This window comes from Mastigoproctus giganteus, chromosome 6, assembly GCF_048544385.1.
Source record: "Mastigoproctus giganteus isolate SK-2022 chromosome 6, ASM4854438v1, whole genome shotgun sequence".
Lineage (NCBI taxonomy): Eukaryota > Metazoa > Arthropoda > Arachnida > Uropygi > Thelyphonidae > Mastigoproctus > Mastigoproctus giganteus.
This window is the reverse complement of record NC_143580.1, coordinates 238,207,198-238,223,605: the sequence shown is the minus strand read 5'-3', so window position 1 is coordinate 238,223,605 and position 16,408 is coordinate 238,207,198. Positions and strand designations below refer to the sequence as shown.

The 16,408-nt window shown below is 39.2% G+C and overlaps 1 protein-coding gene across 1 annotated transcript in view; it reads right to left on the bottom strand.

Annotated features, from left to right (window-relative positions):
* LOC150085112 (pleckstrin homology domain-containing family H member 1-like) overlaps window positions 1-16,408 on the bottom strand; it is a 919,142-nt gene that overhangs the window by 76,167 nt on the left and 826,567 nt on the right. The window contains exons 22-23 of the mRNA XM_090376468.1: window positions 15,824-16,065; window positions 234-411 (exon numbers count right to left, since the gene is read on the bottom strand). Of these exons, the coding sequence (XP_090232594.1) occupies window positions 234-411; window positions 15,824-16,065 (420 nt within the window). The remainder of the gene's footprint in view (window positions 1-233; window positions 412-15,823; window positions 16,066-16,408) is intronic.

The window sequence follows — 16,408 nt, the reverse complement described above, 5'->3', positions numbered from 1 at the left end:
TAAAATTATCATATATGCACGCACGCACACGCACACGCACACACACACACACAATTTGGGAATTATACCCATTTCTTGGTAAAAATATTTCATAATATGAATTCAAAAAAAGAAGAGTCAACATGAAACTAAATTGATACAATCAAAGGAAGCTAATTGCTTTATTGCATGCATTTTATAGTAACTTTTTTCCAGAAAATTTAATTCTAATTCATTATTTTAGTTATATCTACCTGGTACGTTCCATTAAGAAAGTGAACAGGTATACTGTGTGGAAGAGAGTGATGGTATGGATTTTTGAGCAGAATACTTAGTACTTCCATGCGTGATGGGTGGCACTCCCTTCCTCCATTTGCCAGTGCTCTCTTAAGAGCTCGCTGACAGAAGATGAAGTATTTTCCTGCTTCTAACCTTGATTACATACAAATAGAATGCTGTCATGTTAAAATTCTATATAACCTTTATGCTTTGCTGTTGAAAAATTATTAATAGGTCAAATTAAAAAAAAAAAAAAAAACTCTTCAAACGATATGAGAATCTTCATGTGAAAAACAAAATTCATAAGTTTTGATAACATTGTATATATACAATCTTGTTGCCTGGACAATTTATTATGAACACTTACCTAATATTTGGCAGTACCTCCATGAGCAGCAATGCTAAAATACAATGTGCATATCTTCTGATTACATATGGGTCAAGTTTAGCTCATTTTACCATTAAGTTGGCTTGAAATTTAAGATGTGTGTGTCCTCAAATTGAAAGTTCCAAAATGTCCCAAACACTTTGAATAGAATTGAGATTAAGGGATTGCAGAGGCCATTGAAAATGATGAAAATCTACTTCATGTTCCACAAAACAATTCACATGCCTCCACCTCTATGAATGGTGGCATTATGATCCTGGAATATATCAAACCTGCTATGAAACAACTAAAGCATTAGCAAATACATCTGGTCATTCAGGATTTCCAAGTGAACTGATGCAGCCACACACAAGAATTAAAGTTCTCAGTTCATGTGTATGGCCAAGAGAAGGGTGACTGTAGGTTCTACACACTCCATATTCTTCAGATCATCAAATTTTCCTCAGATAATAATGCCACCATCACATATGATACACAAAAGCAAGCTTATACAGCATCAACCAAACCTCTTCTCATTTCAACCATCCATTTGCTCCAAACGTTTGTCCACTTCTTCATTGAATTTATTTAAGCTGTCAACTTCCACAAAAACTAATGGAAGTTTGTTCCAGCAATCAACCGGTGGCTAAAGGCAAATTTCTGCACATCTATTCTACAACTGTCTTTCCTAAACTTGAATCTATGTCCCCTCAGGTGTGCAAGCTGAGCAAGAGGAAGAATCACATCAGCATTGAGCTTGTTCAAATCATTCAAGGCCTCATACACCTCATCAGATCACCTTGCAGGTTCCTAGTCTCCAGATGCTGCAATTTGAGACTTTCTAAGTCTCATCAGTTCATCACTGTTTAAGCTGATAATTTCTTAGTAAGTATGAAAAACCTAGTAGCTTCTATGATTGCTTCAGTAAAGGCATTCCATTTTGAATTTGCTGTTTGTAACATCATGAGTTGATAACACTGCATAGAATTTCAAAACTGTCTCAGACCACTCTAGTTGCCTTTATAAAAGCATAGGTCCTTCCCTTTACCCTTGTCAGCAGTTACGTCTTTAAGTAATTTCCACATTTGTAAACTGTGATCACTGTCATTCAGTGGGTCTTTTACCTGCAGATTCTTAATGCATGAAGAATCACTGCTGATAACCAGGTCAAGAGTATTGCTTCCTCTTGTTGACCCTCTAATGTGCCACTATAGAAAACAGTCATGCAATATTTCCATAAAAGTCTTGCTAATGTGGGATTGATCTACCACAGGATCCAATGAATATCTAGAAAGTTAAAGTCTCCATTATAAGACATTAGCATTAGTAGAGGCATATGATGCAAGAAAGCAAGCTTATGCAGCATCAGCCAAAAAAAAAAAAAAAGCACTTCCATTTCACCCCTCCGTTCATTCGAAATACCTGTCCGGCTGAGCCTTAAATTTATTTAGGCTATCAACTTCCACAACAAGGGATTGAAGTCTGTTCCACCAACCAACTACCTGCTGGATAAAGGCAAATTTACGCACATGTATCCTACATCTGTCTTTTATCTGAATTTATGCCCTCTCAAGTGATTATTCTGAGCAAGAGGAAGAATCCCATCGGCATTGAGCATGCTCAAACCATTCAAGGCTTTATACACCTCTATCAGATCACCTCGCCGGTGCCGAGTCTCCAGAAACTGTAATTTGCAAAACTTAAGCCTTTCTTCGTAAGAGCAACCCTTTGTTCCATTCACTAATCTTGTTGCCCTTCTCTGTACTCGTTCCAGCAGCTCTACATACTTCTTGAAATAAGGCCTCCAGACCTGTATACAATACTCAAGGTGTGGCTTGACCATTGCCTTATACAAGAGAATAATCACCTCCTTATCCCTGCTAGAAAAATTCCTGTATATCATTGACAAGGCACCATGAGCTACTCTTGCAGCCCATCTGCACTGTTCAGAGAATTTCATATCTGCCTGCACAATTACCCCCAGGTCCTTTTCATTCTCTACCACTGTCAGTGTAGTACCACAGAGTTGATACGTTGCTCTGGGGTTGCTGTTACCCATACGTAGTACTTTACATTTGTCAATGTTAAACTTCATTTTCCACCTCTCAGCCCATCTGCTCAAACTTTCCAGATCCTGTTGCAGCAGCATAGCATCAGTAGTGTCCTTAACAACCCTGCCAACCTTTGTATCGTCTGCAAACTTGGACATTAAGCTTGATATATACCATCATCAATATTATTTATAAATACAGAAAACAATAATGGACCCAACACTGAACTCTGAGGGACTCCACTAATAACATTAGTCCATGATGAGCAGTGTCCATTGATTACCACTCTCTGTCTTCTCCCTCTCAACCACCCCTTTATCCATAGCAGCAATTTGCCTCCAATGCCACACTGCTCCAATTTGTGCAGCAGTCTTCCATGTGCAACAGTATCAAAAGCCTTTCTAAGATCCAAATATATAATATCAAAGATATTCCCTGAATCCAGTTGTTTTGTGACTGCATCATAGTATCCAGTCTAATTGGCCAGGCAAGACTTTCCCTTAACAAAACCATGCTGTGTCCGAGCTATAACTGAAGTCTTGTCTAGATGATCCTGCAGTGCTTCTTTAACCAGTAGGCGCCTCCGTAGCCAGGTGGGAAGGAGCAGCAGTGTGTAGCACACGCTTCTTGATTAGACCGGGGTTCGAGCCCATCACCACCAAATACGGAGGATGTGGAAAGGTCAGGGAATGACCACCGCATATCCCGGAGCAATATGGCCTTAGTTGCTAATGCTCCTATAAACCAAATAACAAATAACAATCTTTAACCAGTGCCTCCATTAATTTTGCTAGAACAGAAGTTAAACTCACAGGTCTATAATTACTTGTGTCAGCCTTTGATCCTCCTTTGTGAATTGGGGTCACATTTGCACATCTCCAGTCTATGGGTACCTCCCCTGAGTCCAAAGAAGCTCCCATAATTATGGCTAAGGGTTTGCTTACTTCCTTTGCTGCCTCCTTTAATATAACTGGATAGATCCCATCCACCCCAGGTGCCTTTCTTGTGTTTATCTTCAACAATTTCTCCTCCACTTTACTCTCAGTTATTATAAGATTCTTAGCTTACTGCCAGAGTTGAATACACCACTGGCATTCACCTCACTGAATAACTCCTCATGTGTGAATGTCGATGCAAAATATTCATTTAGTTTTTTAGCTACCTGAGCAGGATCATCAACAGTTGAACCATCGATATCAAGTGGACCAATCCGATTCATCCTCTTTCTTCTAGAGTTTACATAAGTAAAGAACTCTTTGCTGTTTTTCTTTGCATCCTTTGCCAAAGATTTCTCGTAATCTGCCTTCGCCTGCCTAACCTCCTTTGTGCTAAAGACATTATTCTTTAATAGCTTACTCTATATATGTGTGTCCCGTCGTTTGTTATATTTATCATTATCATTAAGTCTATGACATTTCTCTCATTTTGGTTTTCTCAATGCTTACATCACACCAAACTAACTAAAATTACTCTGGTCACTGGATGCCTTAGATTTGAGTCAGTTTTGTGTGACTAGCAGACTAGCTTTGGACCATATAAGCTAGTCTTTAATCAAGTCACAAAGAAGGTAAGACAAGTGAAGGCAGATTATGAGAAATCTTTGGCAAAGATGCAAAGACTTCGTTACTTATATAAACTCTAGATGGAAGGGGATAAATCAGATTGGTCCAATTCATATCTATTGTAGTAGTAGTAGTAGTAGTAGTGGCATGTGATGCAAGAAAGCAAATGTATGAGCTTATGCAGCATCAGCCAAAAAAAAAAAAAAAAAAATCACACCATTCCCTCCAAATGCCTGTCCAGTTCCTCCTTAAATTTATTCAACCTATCAACTTCCACAACGACAGATGGAAGTTTGTTCCAGCAATTAACCACCCGCTGGCTAAAGGCAAATTTCCGCATATCTATTCTACATCTGTCTTTTCTTAATTTGAATTTATGCCCCCTTAGGTTCGTAATCTGAACAAGTGGAAGGATCCCATCAGAATTCAGCGTGCTCAACCCATTCAAGGCCTTATATACCTCAATCAGATCACCGCACAGGTGCCTAGTCTCCAGCCACTGCAATTTGCAGAACTTAAGCCTCTCTTGGTAAGAGGATCCCTTCATTCCCCTCACCAATCTTGTTGCCCTTCTCTGTACACGCTCAAGTAAATATACATCCTTCCTAAAATGAGGCCTCCAGACCTGTAAGCAGTACTCAAGGCGTGGCCTGACCATTGCTTTATACAGAGGGATAATCACCTCCTTTTCCCTGCTAGCAAAATTCCTATATATCATTGACAAAACCCCATGACCTGCCCTGGCAGCCTGTCTACATTGCTCAGAGAACTTCATATCTGACTGCACAATTACTCCCAGGTCTTTTTCATTTTCTACCACCTTAAGTGTAGTACCACACAGTTGGTACGTTTCTCTGGGGTTACTTCTACCCATATGCAGTACTTTGCATTTGTCAAGGTTAAACTTCAGTTGCCACTTCTTAGCCCATCTGCCCAAATTATCTAGATCCTGTTGCAGTAGCACACTGCCATTACTGTCATTAACAACCCTGCCAACCTTTGTATCATCTGCAAACTTCGACATTAAGCCTGATATACCTTCATCAATATCATTGATAAATATACAAAACAACAGTGGACCTAACACCGAACCCTGTGGGACTCCACTAATAACATTAGTCCAAGAAGAGAAGCACCCATTGATTACCACCCTCTGTCTTCTCCCACTTAACCATCCTTTTATCCATTGTAGCAACTTACCCTTAATACCATTCTGCTTTGCAGTATGCAGTACTTTGCAGTACTTTGCATTTGTCAAGGTTAAACTTCAGTTGCCACTTCTTAGCCCATCTGCCCAAATTATCTAGATCCTGTTGCAGTAGCACACTGCCATTACTGTCATTAACAACCCTGCCAACCTTTGTATCATCTGCAAACTTCGACATTAAGCCTGATATACCTTCATCAATATCATTGATAAATATACAAAACAACAGTGGACCTAACACCGAACCCTGTGGGACTCCACTAATAACATTAGTCCAAGAAGAGAAGCACCCATTGATTACCACCCTCTGTCTTCTCCCACTTAACCATCCTTTTATCCATTGTAGCAACTTACCCTTAATACCATTCTGCTCCAATTTGTACAATAGTCTTCCATGCGCAACAGTGTCAAAAGCTTTCCTGAAATCCAAATATATGATATCAAAATTATTTTTTGCATCCAGTTCCTTTGTAACCACATCATAATATCCTATACACGCAGGTATACTTGCGTGTACACCAATGCTAGGAGTTTAGTAAATAAATTTGATGAATTTGAGGTATTGCTCAAAACATCAAAGGCAGATATTGTTGGGATATCAGAGACGTGGTGTCACACAGATATAAGGGATGCAGAAATGCAATTTGGGGAGTACAACGTCTACAGAAAGGATAGACAGGATAGGAAGGGGGGAGGGGTTATGCTATTAGTTAAGAAACACATAAAAACCAAGGAAGTGAAGCCAGTCGACATCGCTGGACAGTGCAGTGTTGAGTCAGTTTGGTGTGACATAAGCATTGGGGAGATCAAAATTGAGAGTAGGAGTGTGCTATAGGCCTAATGACTCTGATGAGTATAATAAGGAACTGTACAGGGAAATAGAGTGGGCCAGTAAATCAGAGAGTCTTATAATGGGAGATTTTAATTTCCCAGATATTGACTGGAATTTGGGGGCTGGTTACTCACACACTAGCAGGGCTTTTGTGGATTTATTGGATGATTGTTTTCTACATCAGCATGTTCGGGAGGCAACTAGAGGGAGTAATACTCTTGATTTGATTATCAGAAGTGATTCTTCATGCATTAAGAATCTGCAGATAAATGAACCACTAGATGGCAGTGATCACAGTGTGCTGAAGTGGGAGTTACTGAAAGAGGTAACTACCATTAGGGGTAAAGGGAAGGGTTATTGCTTCTGTAAAGGCGACTACGATGGACTGAGACAGTATTTAAATTCTATACAGTGGGACCAACTGATGATGTTACCAACAGCAAATTCATAATGGGAAGCATTCAAAGAACTTATCTTGGAAGCTACTAGGCTTTACATACCAACTAAGAAATATTGTTCAAGGTTTAGGCCAAAATGGATGTCAGATGAACTAATGAGGCATATGGCAGAGAAGAAAAATGCATGGGATACTTACAAATTAACACATGACACAGAAGCCTATGATAGATACAAGTTGATATGCAACCAAGTTACAAAGGAGGTTAGGCAGGCGAAGGCAGATTACGAGAAATCCTTGGCAAGGGATGCAAAGAAAAACAGCAAAGAGTTCTTTACTTATGTAAACTCTAGAAGGAAGGGGATGAATCAGATTGGTCCACTTGGTATTGATGGGTCAACTGTTGATGATCCTGCTCAGGTAGCTAACAAACTAAATGAATATTTTGCATCGACATTCACACATGAGGAGTTATTCAGCAAGGGGAATGCCAGAGGTATATTCAACTCTATCAGTAAGCTACAGAATCTTGAAATAACTGGGAGTAAAGTGGAGGAGAAACTGTTGAAGATAAACACAAGAAAGGCACCCGGGGTGGATGGGATCTATCCAGTTATATTAAAGGAGGCAGCAAAGGAAGTAAGCGAACCCTTAGCCATAATTATGAGAGCTTCCTTGGACTCAGGGGAGGTACCCATAGACTGGAAATGTGCAAATGTGACCCCAATTCACAAAGGAGGATCAAAGGCTGACACAAGTAATTATAGACCTGTGAGCTTAACTTCTGTTCCAGGAAAATTAATGGAGGCACTGGTTAAAGAAGCACTGCAGGATCATTTAGACAAGACTTCAGTTATAGCTCAGACACAGCATGGTTTTGTTAAGGGGAAGTCTTGCCTGACCAACTTGATTGGATACTATGATGCAGTCACAAAAGAACTGGATGCAGGGAATAACTTTGATATTATATACTTGGATCTTAGAAAGGCTTTTGATACTGTTGCACATGGAAGACTGCTACACAAATTGGAGCAGTGTGACATTGGAGGCAAATTGCTGCTATGGATAAAGGGGTGGTTGAGGGGGAGAAGACAGAGAGTGGTAATCAATGGACACTGCTCATCGTGGACTAATGTTATTAGTGGAGTCCCTCAGGGCTCAGTGTTGGGTCCATTATTGTTTTCTGTATTTATAAATGATATTGATGATGGTATATCAAGCTTAATGTCCAAGTTTGCAGATGATCAAAGGTTGGCAGGGTTGTCAAGGACACTACTGACACTATGCTGCTGCAACAGGATCTGGAAAGGTTGAGCAGATGGGCTGAGAGGTGGCAAATGAAGTTTAACATTGACAAATGTAAAGTACTACACATGGGAAAAAGCAACCCCAGAGCAACGTATCAACTCTGTGGTACTACACTGACAGTGGTAGGGAATGAAAGGGACTTGGGGGTGAGTGTGCAGGCAGATATGAAGTTCTCTGAGCAGTGCAGACGGGCTGCAAGAGTAGCTCATGGAGTATTGTCAATGATATACAGGAATTTTTCCAGCAGGGATAAGGAGGTGATTATTCCATTGTATAAGGCAATGGTCAGGCCACACCTAGAGTACTGTATACAGGTCTGGAGGCCTCATTTCAAGAAGGATGTAGAGCTGCTGGAACGAGTACAGAGAAGGGCAACAAGATTAGTGAATGGAACAAAGGGGTGCTCTTACGAAGAAAGGCTTAAGTTTTGCAAATTACAGTGTCTGGAGACTAGGCACCAGCGAGGTGATCTGATAGAGGTGTATAAAGCCTTGAATGGTTTAAGCATGCTCAATGCTGATGGGATTCTTCCTCTAGCTCAGAAAAATCACCTGAGAGGGCATAAATTCAAATTGAGGAAAGACAGATGTAGGATAGACGTGCGGAAATTTGCCTTTAGCCAGCGGGTGGTTGGTTGGTGGAACAGACTGCCATCCCGCCATCCCTTGTGGTGGAGGTTGACAGCCTAAATAAGTTTAAGGCTCAGCTGGACAGGTATTTTGAACGAACAGAGGGGTGAAGTGGAAGTGGGTTTTTTTTTTTTTTTTTTGGCTGATGCTGCATAAGCTTGCTTTCTTGCATCAAATGCCTCTACTAATGCTAATGCTAATGCTATCGAATTTGTCAGACAAGACTTTCCCTTAACAAACCCATGCTGTGTCTGAATTATTGCTGCAGTCTTGTCTAGATGATCCTGCAATGCATCTTTAACCAGCGACTCCATTATTTTACCCGGAACAGAAGTTAAACTAACTGGTCTGTAATTACTCGTGCCACCCTTCGATCCCCCTTTGTGAATTGGGGATACATTTGCACATCTCCAGTCCGTGGGAACCTCCCCTGAGTCCAAGGATGCTCTCATAATTATGGCTAAGGGTTTGCTTAGTTGCTTTGCCGCCTCCTTTAATATAACTGGATAGATCCCATCCACCCCAGGTGCTTTTCTTACGTTTAACTTCAACAATTTCTCTTCCACTTTGCTCTCAGTTATTACATGATCATTAAGCACCCTGCTACAATTTGATAACCTTCTGCCATTTTCAAACCTTAATAACTCCTCATGTGTGAATGTAGATGCAAAATACTCATTCAGTTTGTTTGCTATCTGAGCAGGATCATCAACAGTCAAACCATCGATGTCAAGTGGACCAATCAGATTCATCCCCTTCCTTTTAGAGTTTATATAAGTAAAGAAATCCTTGCTGTTTTTCTTAGCAACTTTTGCCAAGGATTTCTCGTAATCTGCCTTCGCCTGCCGAACCTCCTTTGTGACCTGATTACAGATTAACTTATATCTGCCATAGGCTTCTGAGTCGCTCGATAATTTATATGCATCCCATGCATTTTTCTTCTCTGTTACGAGTCTCATTAGTTCATTTGACAACCATTTAGGCCTAAACCTTGAACAATATTTCTTAATAGGTATGAAACTTTTAGTAGCTTCCACGATTAATTCCTTGAATGCTTCCCACTTAGAATTTACTGTTGGTAACATCGTCAGTTGATCCCACTGTACAGAATTTAAAAACTGTCGGAGACCACTGTACTCGCCTTTACAGAAGCAAAAACCCTTTCCTTTACCCCTGATGGTAATTAAATCTTTAAGTAAATCCCACATCAGTACACTGTGATCACTGCCATTGTTCGACTGTTGATGATCCTGCTCAGATAGCTGACAAACTGAATGAGTATTTTGCCTCTACAGTCACACATGAGGAATTCTGCAGGTAAGTGGAGGTCAGAAGTCTATCAAATTTTAACAGGGAGCTAAATAATTTTGTAATAACTGAGAACATAAGAAAGGCACATGGGGTGGTTAAACATAAGAAAGGCACATGGGGTGGACGGGTTCTATCCAATTATATTAAAGGAGGCAGCAAAGGAAGTAAGCAAACCCTTAGCCATAATTAAGAGAGCATCCTTGGATTCAGGGGTGATCCCCACATACTAGAGATGTGGAAATGTATACCCAGTTCACAGAGATTTTCAAAGGGTGACATGTATAATTACAGACCTGATAGTTTAACTTTTATTCAGGGAAAAATAACAGAGTTACTGGTTAAAGAAGTATTGCAGGATCATCTTAACAAGACTGCAGTTATAGTTCAGACAGCATGGGTTTGTTTATGTGGTCACGAAAGAACTGAATGGAAAAAAATAATTTTGATATCATATACTTGGATTTCCGGAAAGATTTTGATACTATAGCACATGGAAGACTGCTGAACAAATTGGAGCAGAATGGCATTATGCAGTATGGCATTTCCTGCATTAGTTTGCATGCAAATATGCATGGATCTGTTCTTATTCTTTCCCAAAATCTTCTTTTCCAGGCTGCTGCATGTTCCAATAGAAGCAGTGCAAGAATCGCTTTCACTGCTGCCTGTGGCTCTAGTTTATCTGTCTGTGTATTCCTCTCAAGATAGCAGTTTACCAACTTCCTCAACACTGCCTTGATAGGATCAGCAAATATTCTTGCACTCCTATTTAAGTGTATTCCATCACCATAAAAACCATCTTTCCTGTTAATTAGTATAGATTATAATGAGAGAAATTCCACCCCATGAGCCATGCACAGTCTTTACAGGGCCAGATTGTCCAACAAGGCTCTCAATACTGTCCGAGGGCAGATTGCCCAACAAGGCTCTCAATACTGTCCGAGGGCAGATTGCCCAACAAGGCTCTCGATATGTACTGTCTACTATTGCATCTGGGCAGAATTGCAGACATTTTCAAATTTAATCCTAACTCTTAACTGTTTCCCAACATTGACCTGTACTTGTTAAGTCCACTCATACTCTTAATATCATTAGTGCGAATGTGTACAACAATATCACTTTTTGTGCTCTGAAAAGACTATGTTTGTTCTAAAAATCATCTACTTTTATGTGAAAAAAGGCTTACACCATGGCACGTGCATGATATTCTGTATTTTTCCAATAACGGTCACAGTCACAACTGAAGAAGGGCATCCTCCGTCCAAAAGCTTTTGTGTTTATTACTTTTGTTTTTTGTTACTAACCTGTTTATTATACAAATTTTAACTCAACCCATTTATTTATCTGTTTTTCCCAGTGGTACAACATTGTTTCTCCAATCAACTACTTTTGTCCCAGCATACATACTCTTGTTCTATTCCACCTATCCTTTTTGCACTATATTTCCCATTTCCCTGACAACAGAATCACCAATAAGAACTACCTCCTGTGGCACCAGTACCTTCTGCCTTGGGAATTGCTGCTGTTGCCTGATACACAAGTATAAGCTCTGGCATTCACTTGGGCAGCTGAGAGCTTGAGCCTATTTTAATTCCTTTGAGGGCATCCTCCCTAATCTTCAAGCTCTCTTCACAAATGCCCATCAGAATCCCGAGTTTGTGTGTAATTTCTTTATTGTCTTTGCACCAAGCATACACAAAGACATCCCATTTGGCTGCATTGTGTCCTGTTCTATTCATCTGAAAACATTGCACAAGTAGCACATTTTGTAAGGCTCCTTCAGTTTGCTCCTGAGCCACAGAACTCTTGTACATGCATGCATGCATGCAACTACCTTTGCTGTTATTGTCTGAGGCATGATTTCTATTTAAAATCAACTTAATTACTACATTAACTGCAGTAATATGTATTACGCTATATCTTACATTCATATAATTTTAACTTAGTTACAGCCTTAGTAGAATAAAATTTCTTAGCTATAAACAAAAAAATATATACATATCAACATATGTGATTAGAACCTTCAAGCTACTTATTTACCACCATTAAAACCCTACACTTCTAACTTTCATGCACTATGCTACTAGTTACATAATTCAATATTCACACAAATTTGCTGAAGTCATTGAAATCACTGATACAAAAGCCCTATAAATATTAAGTGATAATTTAAAAAATTTCTACCTAAATTAAAAATAAGCTAATGAACATGACTAGGCCAATTAAATTATTTATTTGGCCTAGCCAATTAAATTATTTATTGAACACAATTTAATATGTTAATTAAGTCAAAAAAAATGGCAAAATTTTCTGAATAAACATCCATTTCCATGAGCTCAACTCTTCATCTGCACAGTTCATAACCTTGAACCAAAGGAAAGGCTTTCATTTTCCTTCAGATATGTATTAACTTCTATTAGAATAAGTAGCGACCTGGAGCAAGGGGCGTTGGGGGTTTCAGGTACGGATGGCAGTCATCGTGAAATAGGTGGGTATATGGGATGTGTTAGGGTAACTAGGAATAGGAATAGGAATAGGAGCATGTATGCTTCCATGTATACCAATGCTAGAAGTATAGTTAATAAATTTGATGAATTTGAAGTGTTGGTCAAGACATCAAAGGTGGATATTGTTGGGCTAGCAGAGACATGGTGTCACACATATATAAGGAATGCAGAACTGGAATTTGGGGAGTACAATGTGTACAGAAAGGATAGACAGGATATAAAGGGAGGAGGTGTTATGCAGTTAATTAAGAAAAACATAAAATCAAAAGAAGTGCATCCAGTTGATATAGATGAACAGTGCACTGTTGAGTCAGGTTGGTGTGACATAAGCACTGTGAAAGCAAAAATAAGAGTAGGAGTGTGTTATAGGCTTAATGACTCGAATGAGTACAATGAACAATTGTACAGAGAATTAGAGTGGGCTAGTAAATCAGAATGTCTTATAATGGGGGAATTTAACTTCCCAGATATTGACTGGAACTTGTGGGTTGGTCACTCACACACTGGTCAGACTTTTCTGGATTTATTGGATGATTGTTTTCTGCAGCAGCATGTTCGAGATGCAAAGAAAAACAGCAAGGATTTCTTTACTTATATAAACTCTAAAAGGAAGGGGATAAATCTGATTGGTCCACTTGACATCGATGGTTCGACTGTTGATGATCCTGCTCAGATAGCAAACAAACTGAATGAGTATTTTGCATCTACATTCACACATGAGGAATTATTAAGGTTTGAAAATGGCAGAAGGTTATCAAATTGTAGCAGGATACTTAATGATTTTGTAATAACTGAGAGCAAAGTGGAGGAGAAATTGTTAAAGTTAAACATAAGAAAAGCACCTGGGGTGGATGGGATCTATCCAGTTATATTAAAGGAGGCAGCAAAGCAACTAAGCAAACCCTTAGCCATAATTATGAGAGCATCTTTGGACTCAGGGAAGGTTCCCACGGACTGGAGATGTGCAAATGTATCCCCAATTCACAAAGGGGGATCGAAGGGTGACAAGAGTAATTACAGACCAATTAGTTGAACTTCTGTTCCTGGTAAAATAATGGAGTCACTGGTTAAAGATGCATTGCAGGATCATCTAGACAAGACTGCAGCAATAATTCAGACACAGCATGGGTTTGTTAAGGGAAAGTCTTGTCTGACAAATTTGATAGGATATTATGATGTGGTTACAAAGGAACTGGATGCAAAAAATAATTTTGATATCATATATTTGGATTTCAGGAAAGCTTTTGACACTGTTGCTCATGAAAGACTATTGTACAAATTGGAGCATAATGGTATTAAGGGTAAGTTGCTACAATGGATAAAAGGATGGTTAGTGGGAGAAGACAGAGGGTGGTAATCAATGGGTGCTGCTCTTCGTGGACTAATGTTATTAGTGGAGTCCCACAGGGTTCAGTGTTGGGTCCAGTATTGTTTTCTGTATTTATAAATGATATTGATAATGGTATATCAAGCTTAATGTCCAAGTTTGCAGACGATACTGCAACAGGATCTGGAAAGGTTGAGCAGATGGGCTGAGAGGTGGCAATTGCAGTTTAACATTGACAAATGTAAAGTGCTGAATATGGGAGCAGTAACCCCAGAGAAACGTACCAACAGTGTGGTACTACACTTAAGGTGGTAGAAAATGAAAAAGACCTGGGAGTAATTGTGCAGTCAGATATGAAGTTTTCTGAGCAATGCAGACAGGCTGCCAGGGTAGGTCATGGGGTTTTGTCAATGATATATAGGAATTTTGCTAGCAGGGGAAAGGAGGTGATTGTCCCTCTGTATAAGGCAATGGTCAGGCCACGCCTTGAGTACTGAGTATAGGTCTGGAGGCCTCATTTTAGGAAGGATGTATATTTACTTGAGCGTGTACAGAGAAGGGCAACAAGATTGGTGAGGGGAATGAAGGGATCCTCTTACCAAGAGAGGCTTAAGTTCTGCAAATTGCAGTGGCTGGAGACTAGGCACCTGCGTGGTGATCTGAGTGAGGTGTATAAGGCCTTGAATGGGTTGAGCATGCTGAATTCTGATGGGATCCTTCCACTTGTTCAGATTACGAACCTAAGGGGGCATAAATTCAAATTAAGAAAGGACAGATGTAGAACAGATGTGCAGAAAATTTCCTTTAGCCAGCTGGTGGTTAATTGCTAGAACAAACTTCCATCTGTCGTTGTAAGTTGATAGGTGGAATAAACTTAAGGAGGAACTGGACAGGCATTTGGAGGGAATGGTGTGATTTTTTTTTTTTTTGGCTGATGATGCATAAGTTCATACACTTGCTTTCTTGCATCACATGCCACTACTACTATGTCTCCCATAAGCAAAATCAAACTGGTCGATGCTTTTGCAGGGCCTTAATGTTGTCAGCACTTTGTCAGATTCCATGACAATTCCAATACAGAAATTTAGCCATTATTTGGGTTCAGTGAATCTGTCAGTGAGCATCTGAATTGCTGATGGTTTTTCTTTATCAGCCCTGGATTTATCTTTTTTTGGGACAGTATGGTTGCTATCCTGTGTCCATTTCTTTTTCACCAAGGTAACGTGTGTGGTCTAAGCACATACACCATACATGCACTGCTGCCAGCCTGAATCCTATCCATCAAACCATAAGAGTAGGAGCATGACATTGATATTGGTTGATTCTTACAGGTGAACTCACTAGTCAACTGATCCTGAGTGAGTCATCCCAGGACTAACTGTCTTTTCAAAGCAGGGACCAAAGTGGTGTGTTGAAGCTGGGTCCCTCAGCCACAAGGATTCCCCCTTTCCAAGTTTCCAATCGGTTGCAGTGCATGTCAAACACATTGGATTCCTACAGTGGTAGCCTGTGGATCCTAGTAATAGTAATTTGGAGAACCAGCAGCATCATTGGGAAATCCCCTCATCACATACTTGCCAATGTCAAGGGGAAAAAAATTGATAAAAAAACATTTAAAAACATTTATTATAAACTATTAACCATAGCAACAATTTGCGAAAGGTCAGGGAGAAGCTTTGAAAATGCTCTTGGCAGATCAAATAAGCAATTTGGAGAAGCAACCTTGGTGGGGAAAGAGGTTAAAGATTTGTTAAAGGTTATAAATTTGGTTAAAGTCTTTTTATAGTAATATTAAGTAAAAATTAATTAATTTACCATTGGTATCAGCCATATCTGCACCAGTCAATTTATAATAAGCAAAACAAAACTCAAGTAACAAAATTGGCAACCCCAAACCAGACTTGATTTTTGAAACTTTATATCTCTTGGATATAGGAAAAAATGCAATATCCTACCAGTTTCAAGTAGTATCAACTTGCAGCATGATGGACTACTGATATTTCTACTATAATAATAAATAATAAAATAATTCTGATTTATTCAATTTTATTCCCCTAGGATTATACTTACTTTGGATCAGCATTCCTTTGAATGAGTGTTCTGAGATACCACAGTGTTCTGTTCTTTGGCAAAAAAAGAGAAATTGCCAAAGCTAAAAGTTGGCATCCCTGAACAAAAGCAAATGGTGGAGGATTCAATTTATTCTCTATAGGTGGTGGCCTGTCGGGAGGACAGGTAGATGTAGGAGAAACTTTCTCTGAAGAAGATGTATCGCAAAGGAAAAGAGATTGTGTAGCACACAACAGAAGTTGCTACAGAGTGAAAAAAAAAAAAAAAAAATTAATGTTAACAATTACTAAATTTTTTAAAAATTCCACAAAAAAATTAAATTCACCATTAAATACAAATGAATTCTGCATTTCATAATCTATAAAAACAACCTTACTTAATTCAGTATACTTTTAGGTAAGATTTGAAGTACCTTGTGATGATTAAATTGGTAATGACTGTTTCTGAAAAGTGGATGCATCTAAGGCTGTTTGAGAAGGTGTGTTATGGACGTTAAGAGTTAGTATTAGGATTATACATTTAGTATAGTTAAATACATATGCAAAGTAGTCATTTTAATATACCCCCAGGTAAAGTAAAATTAGT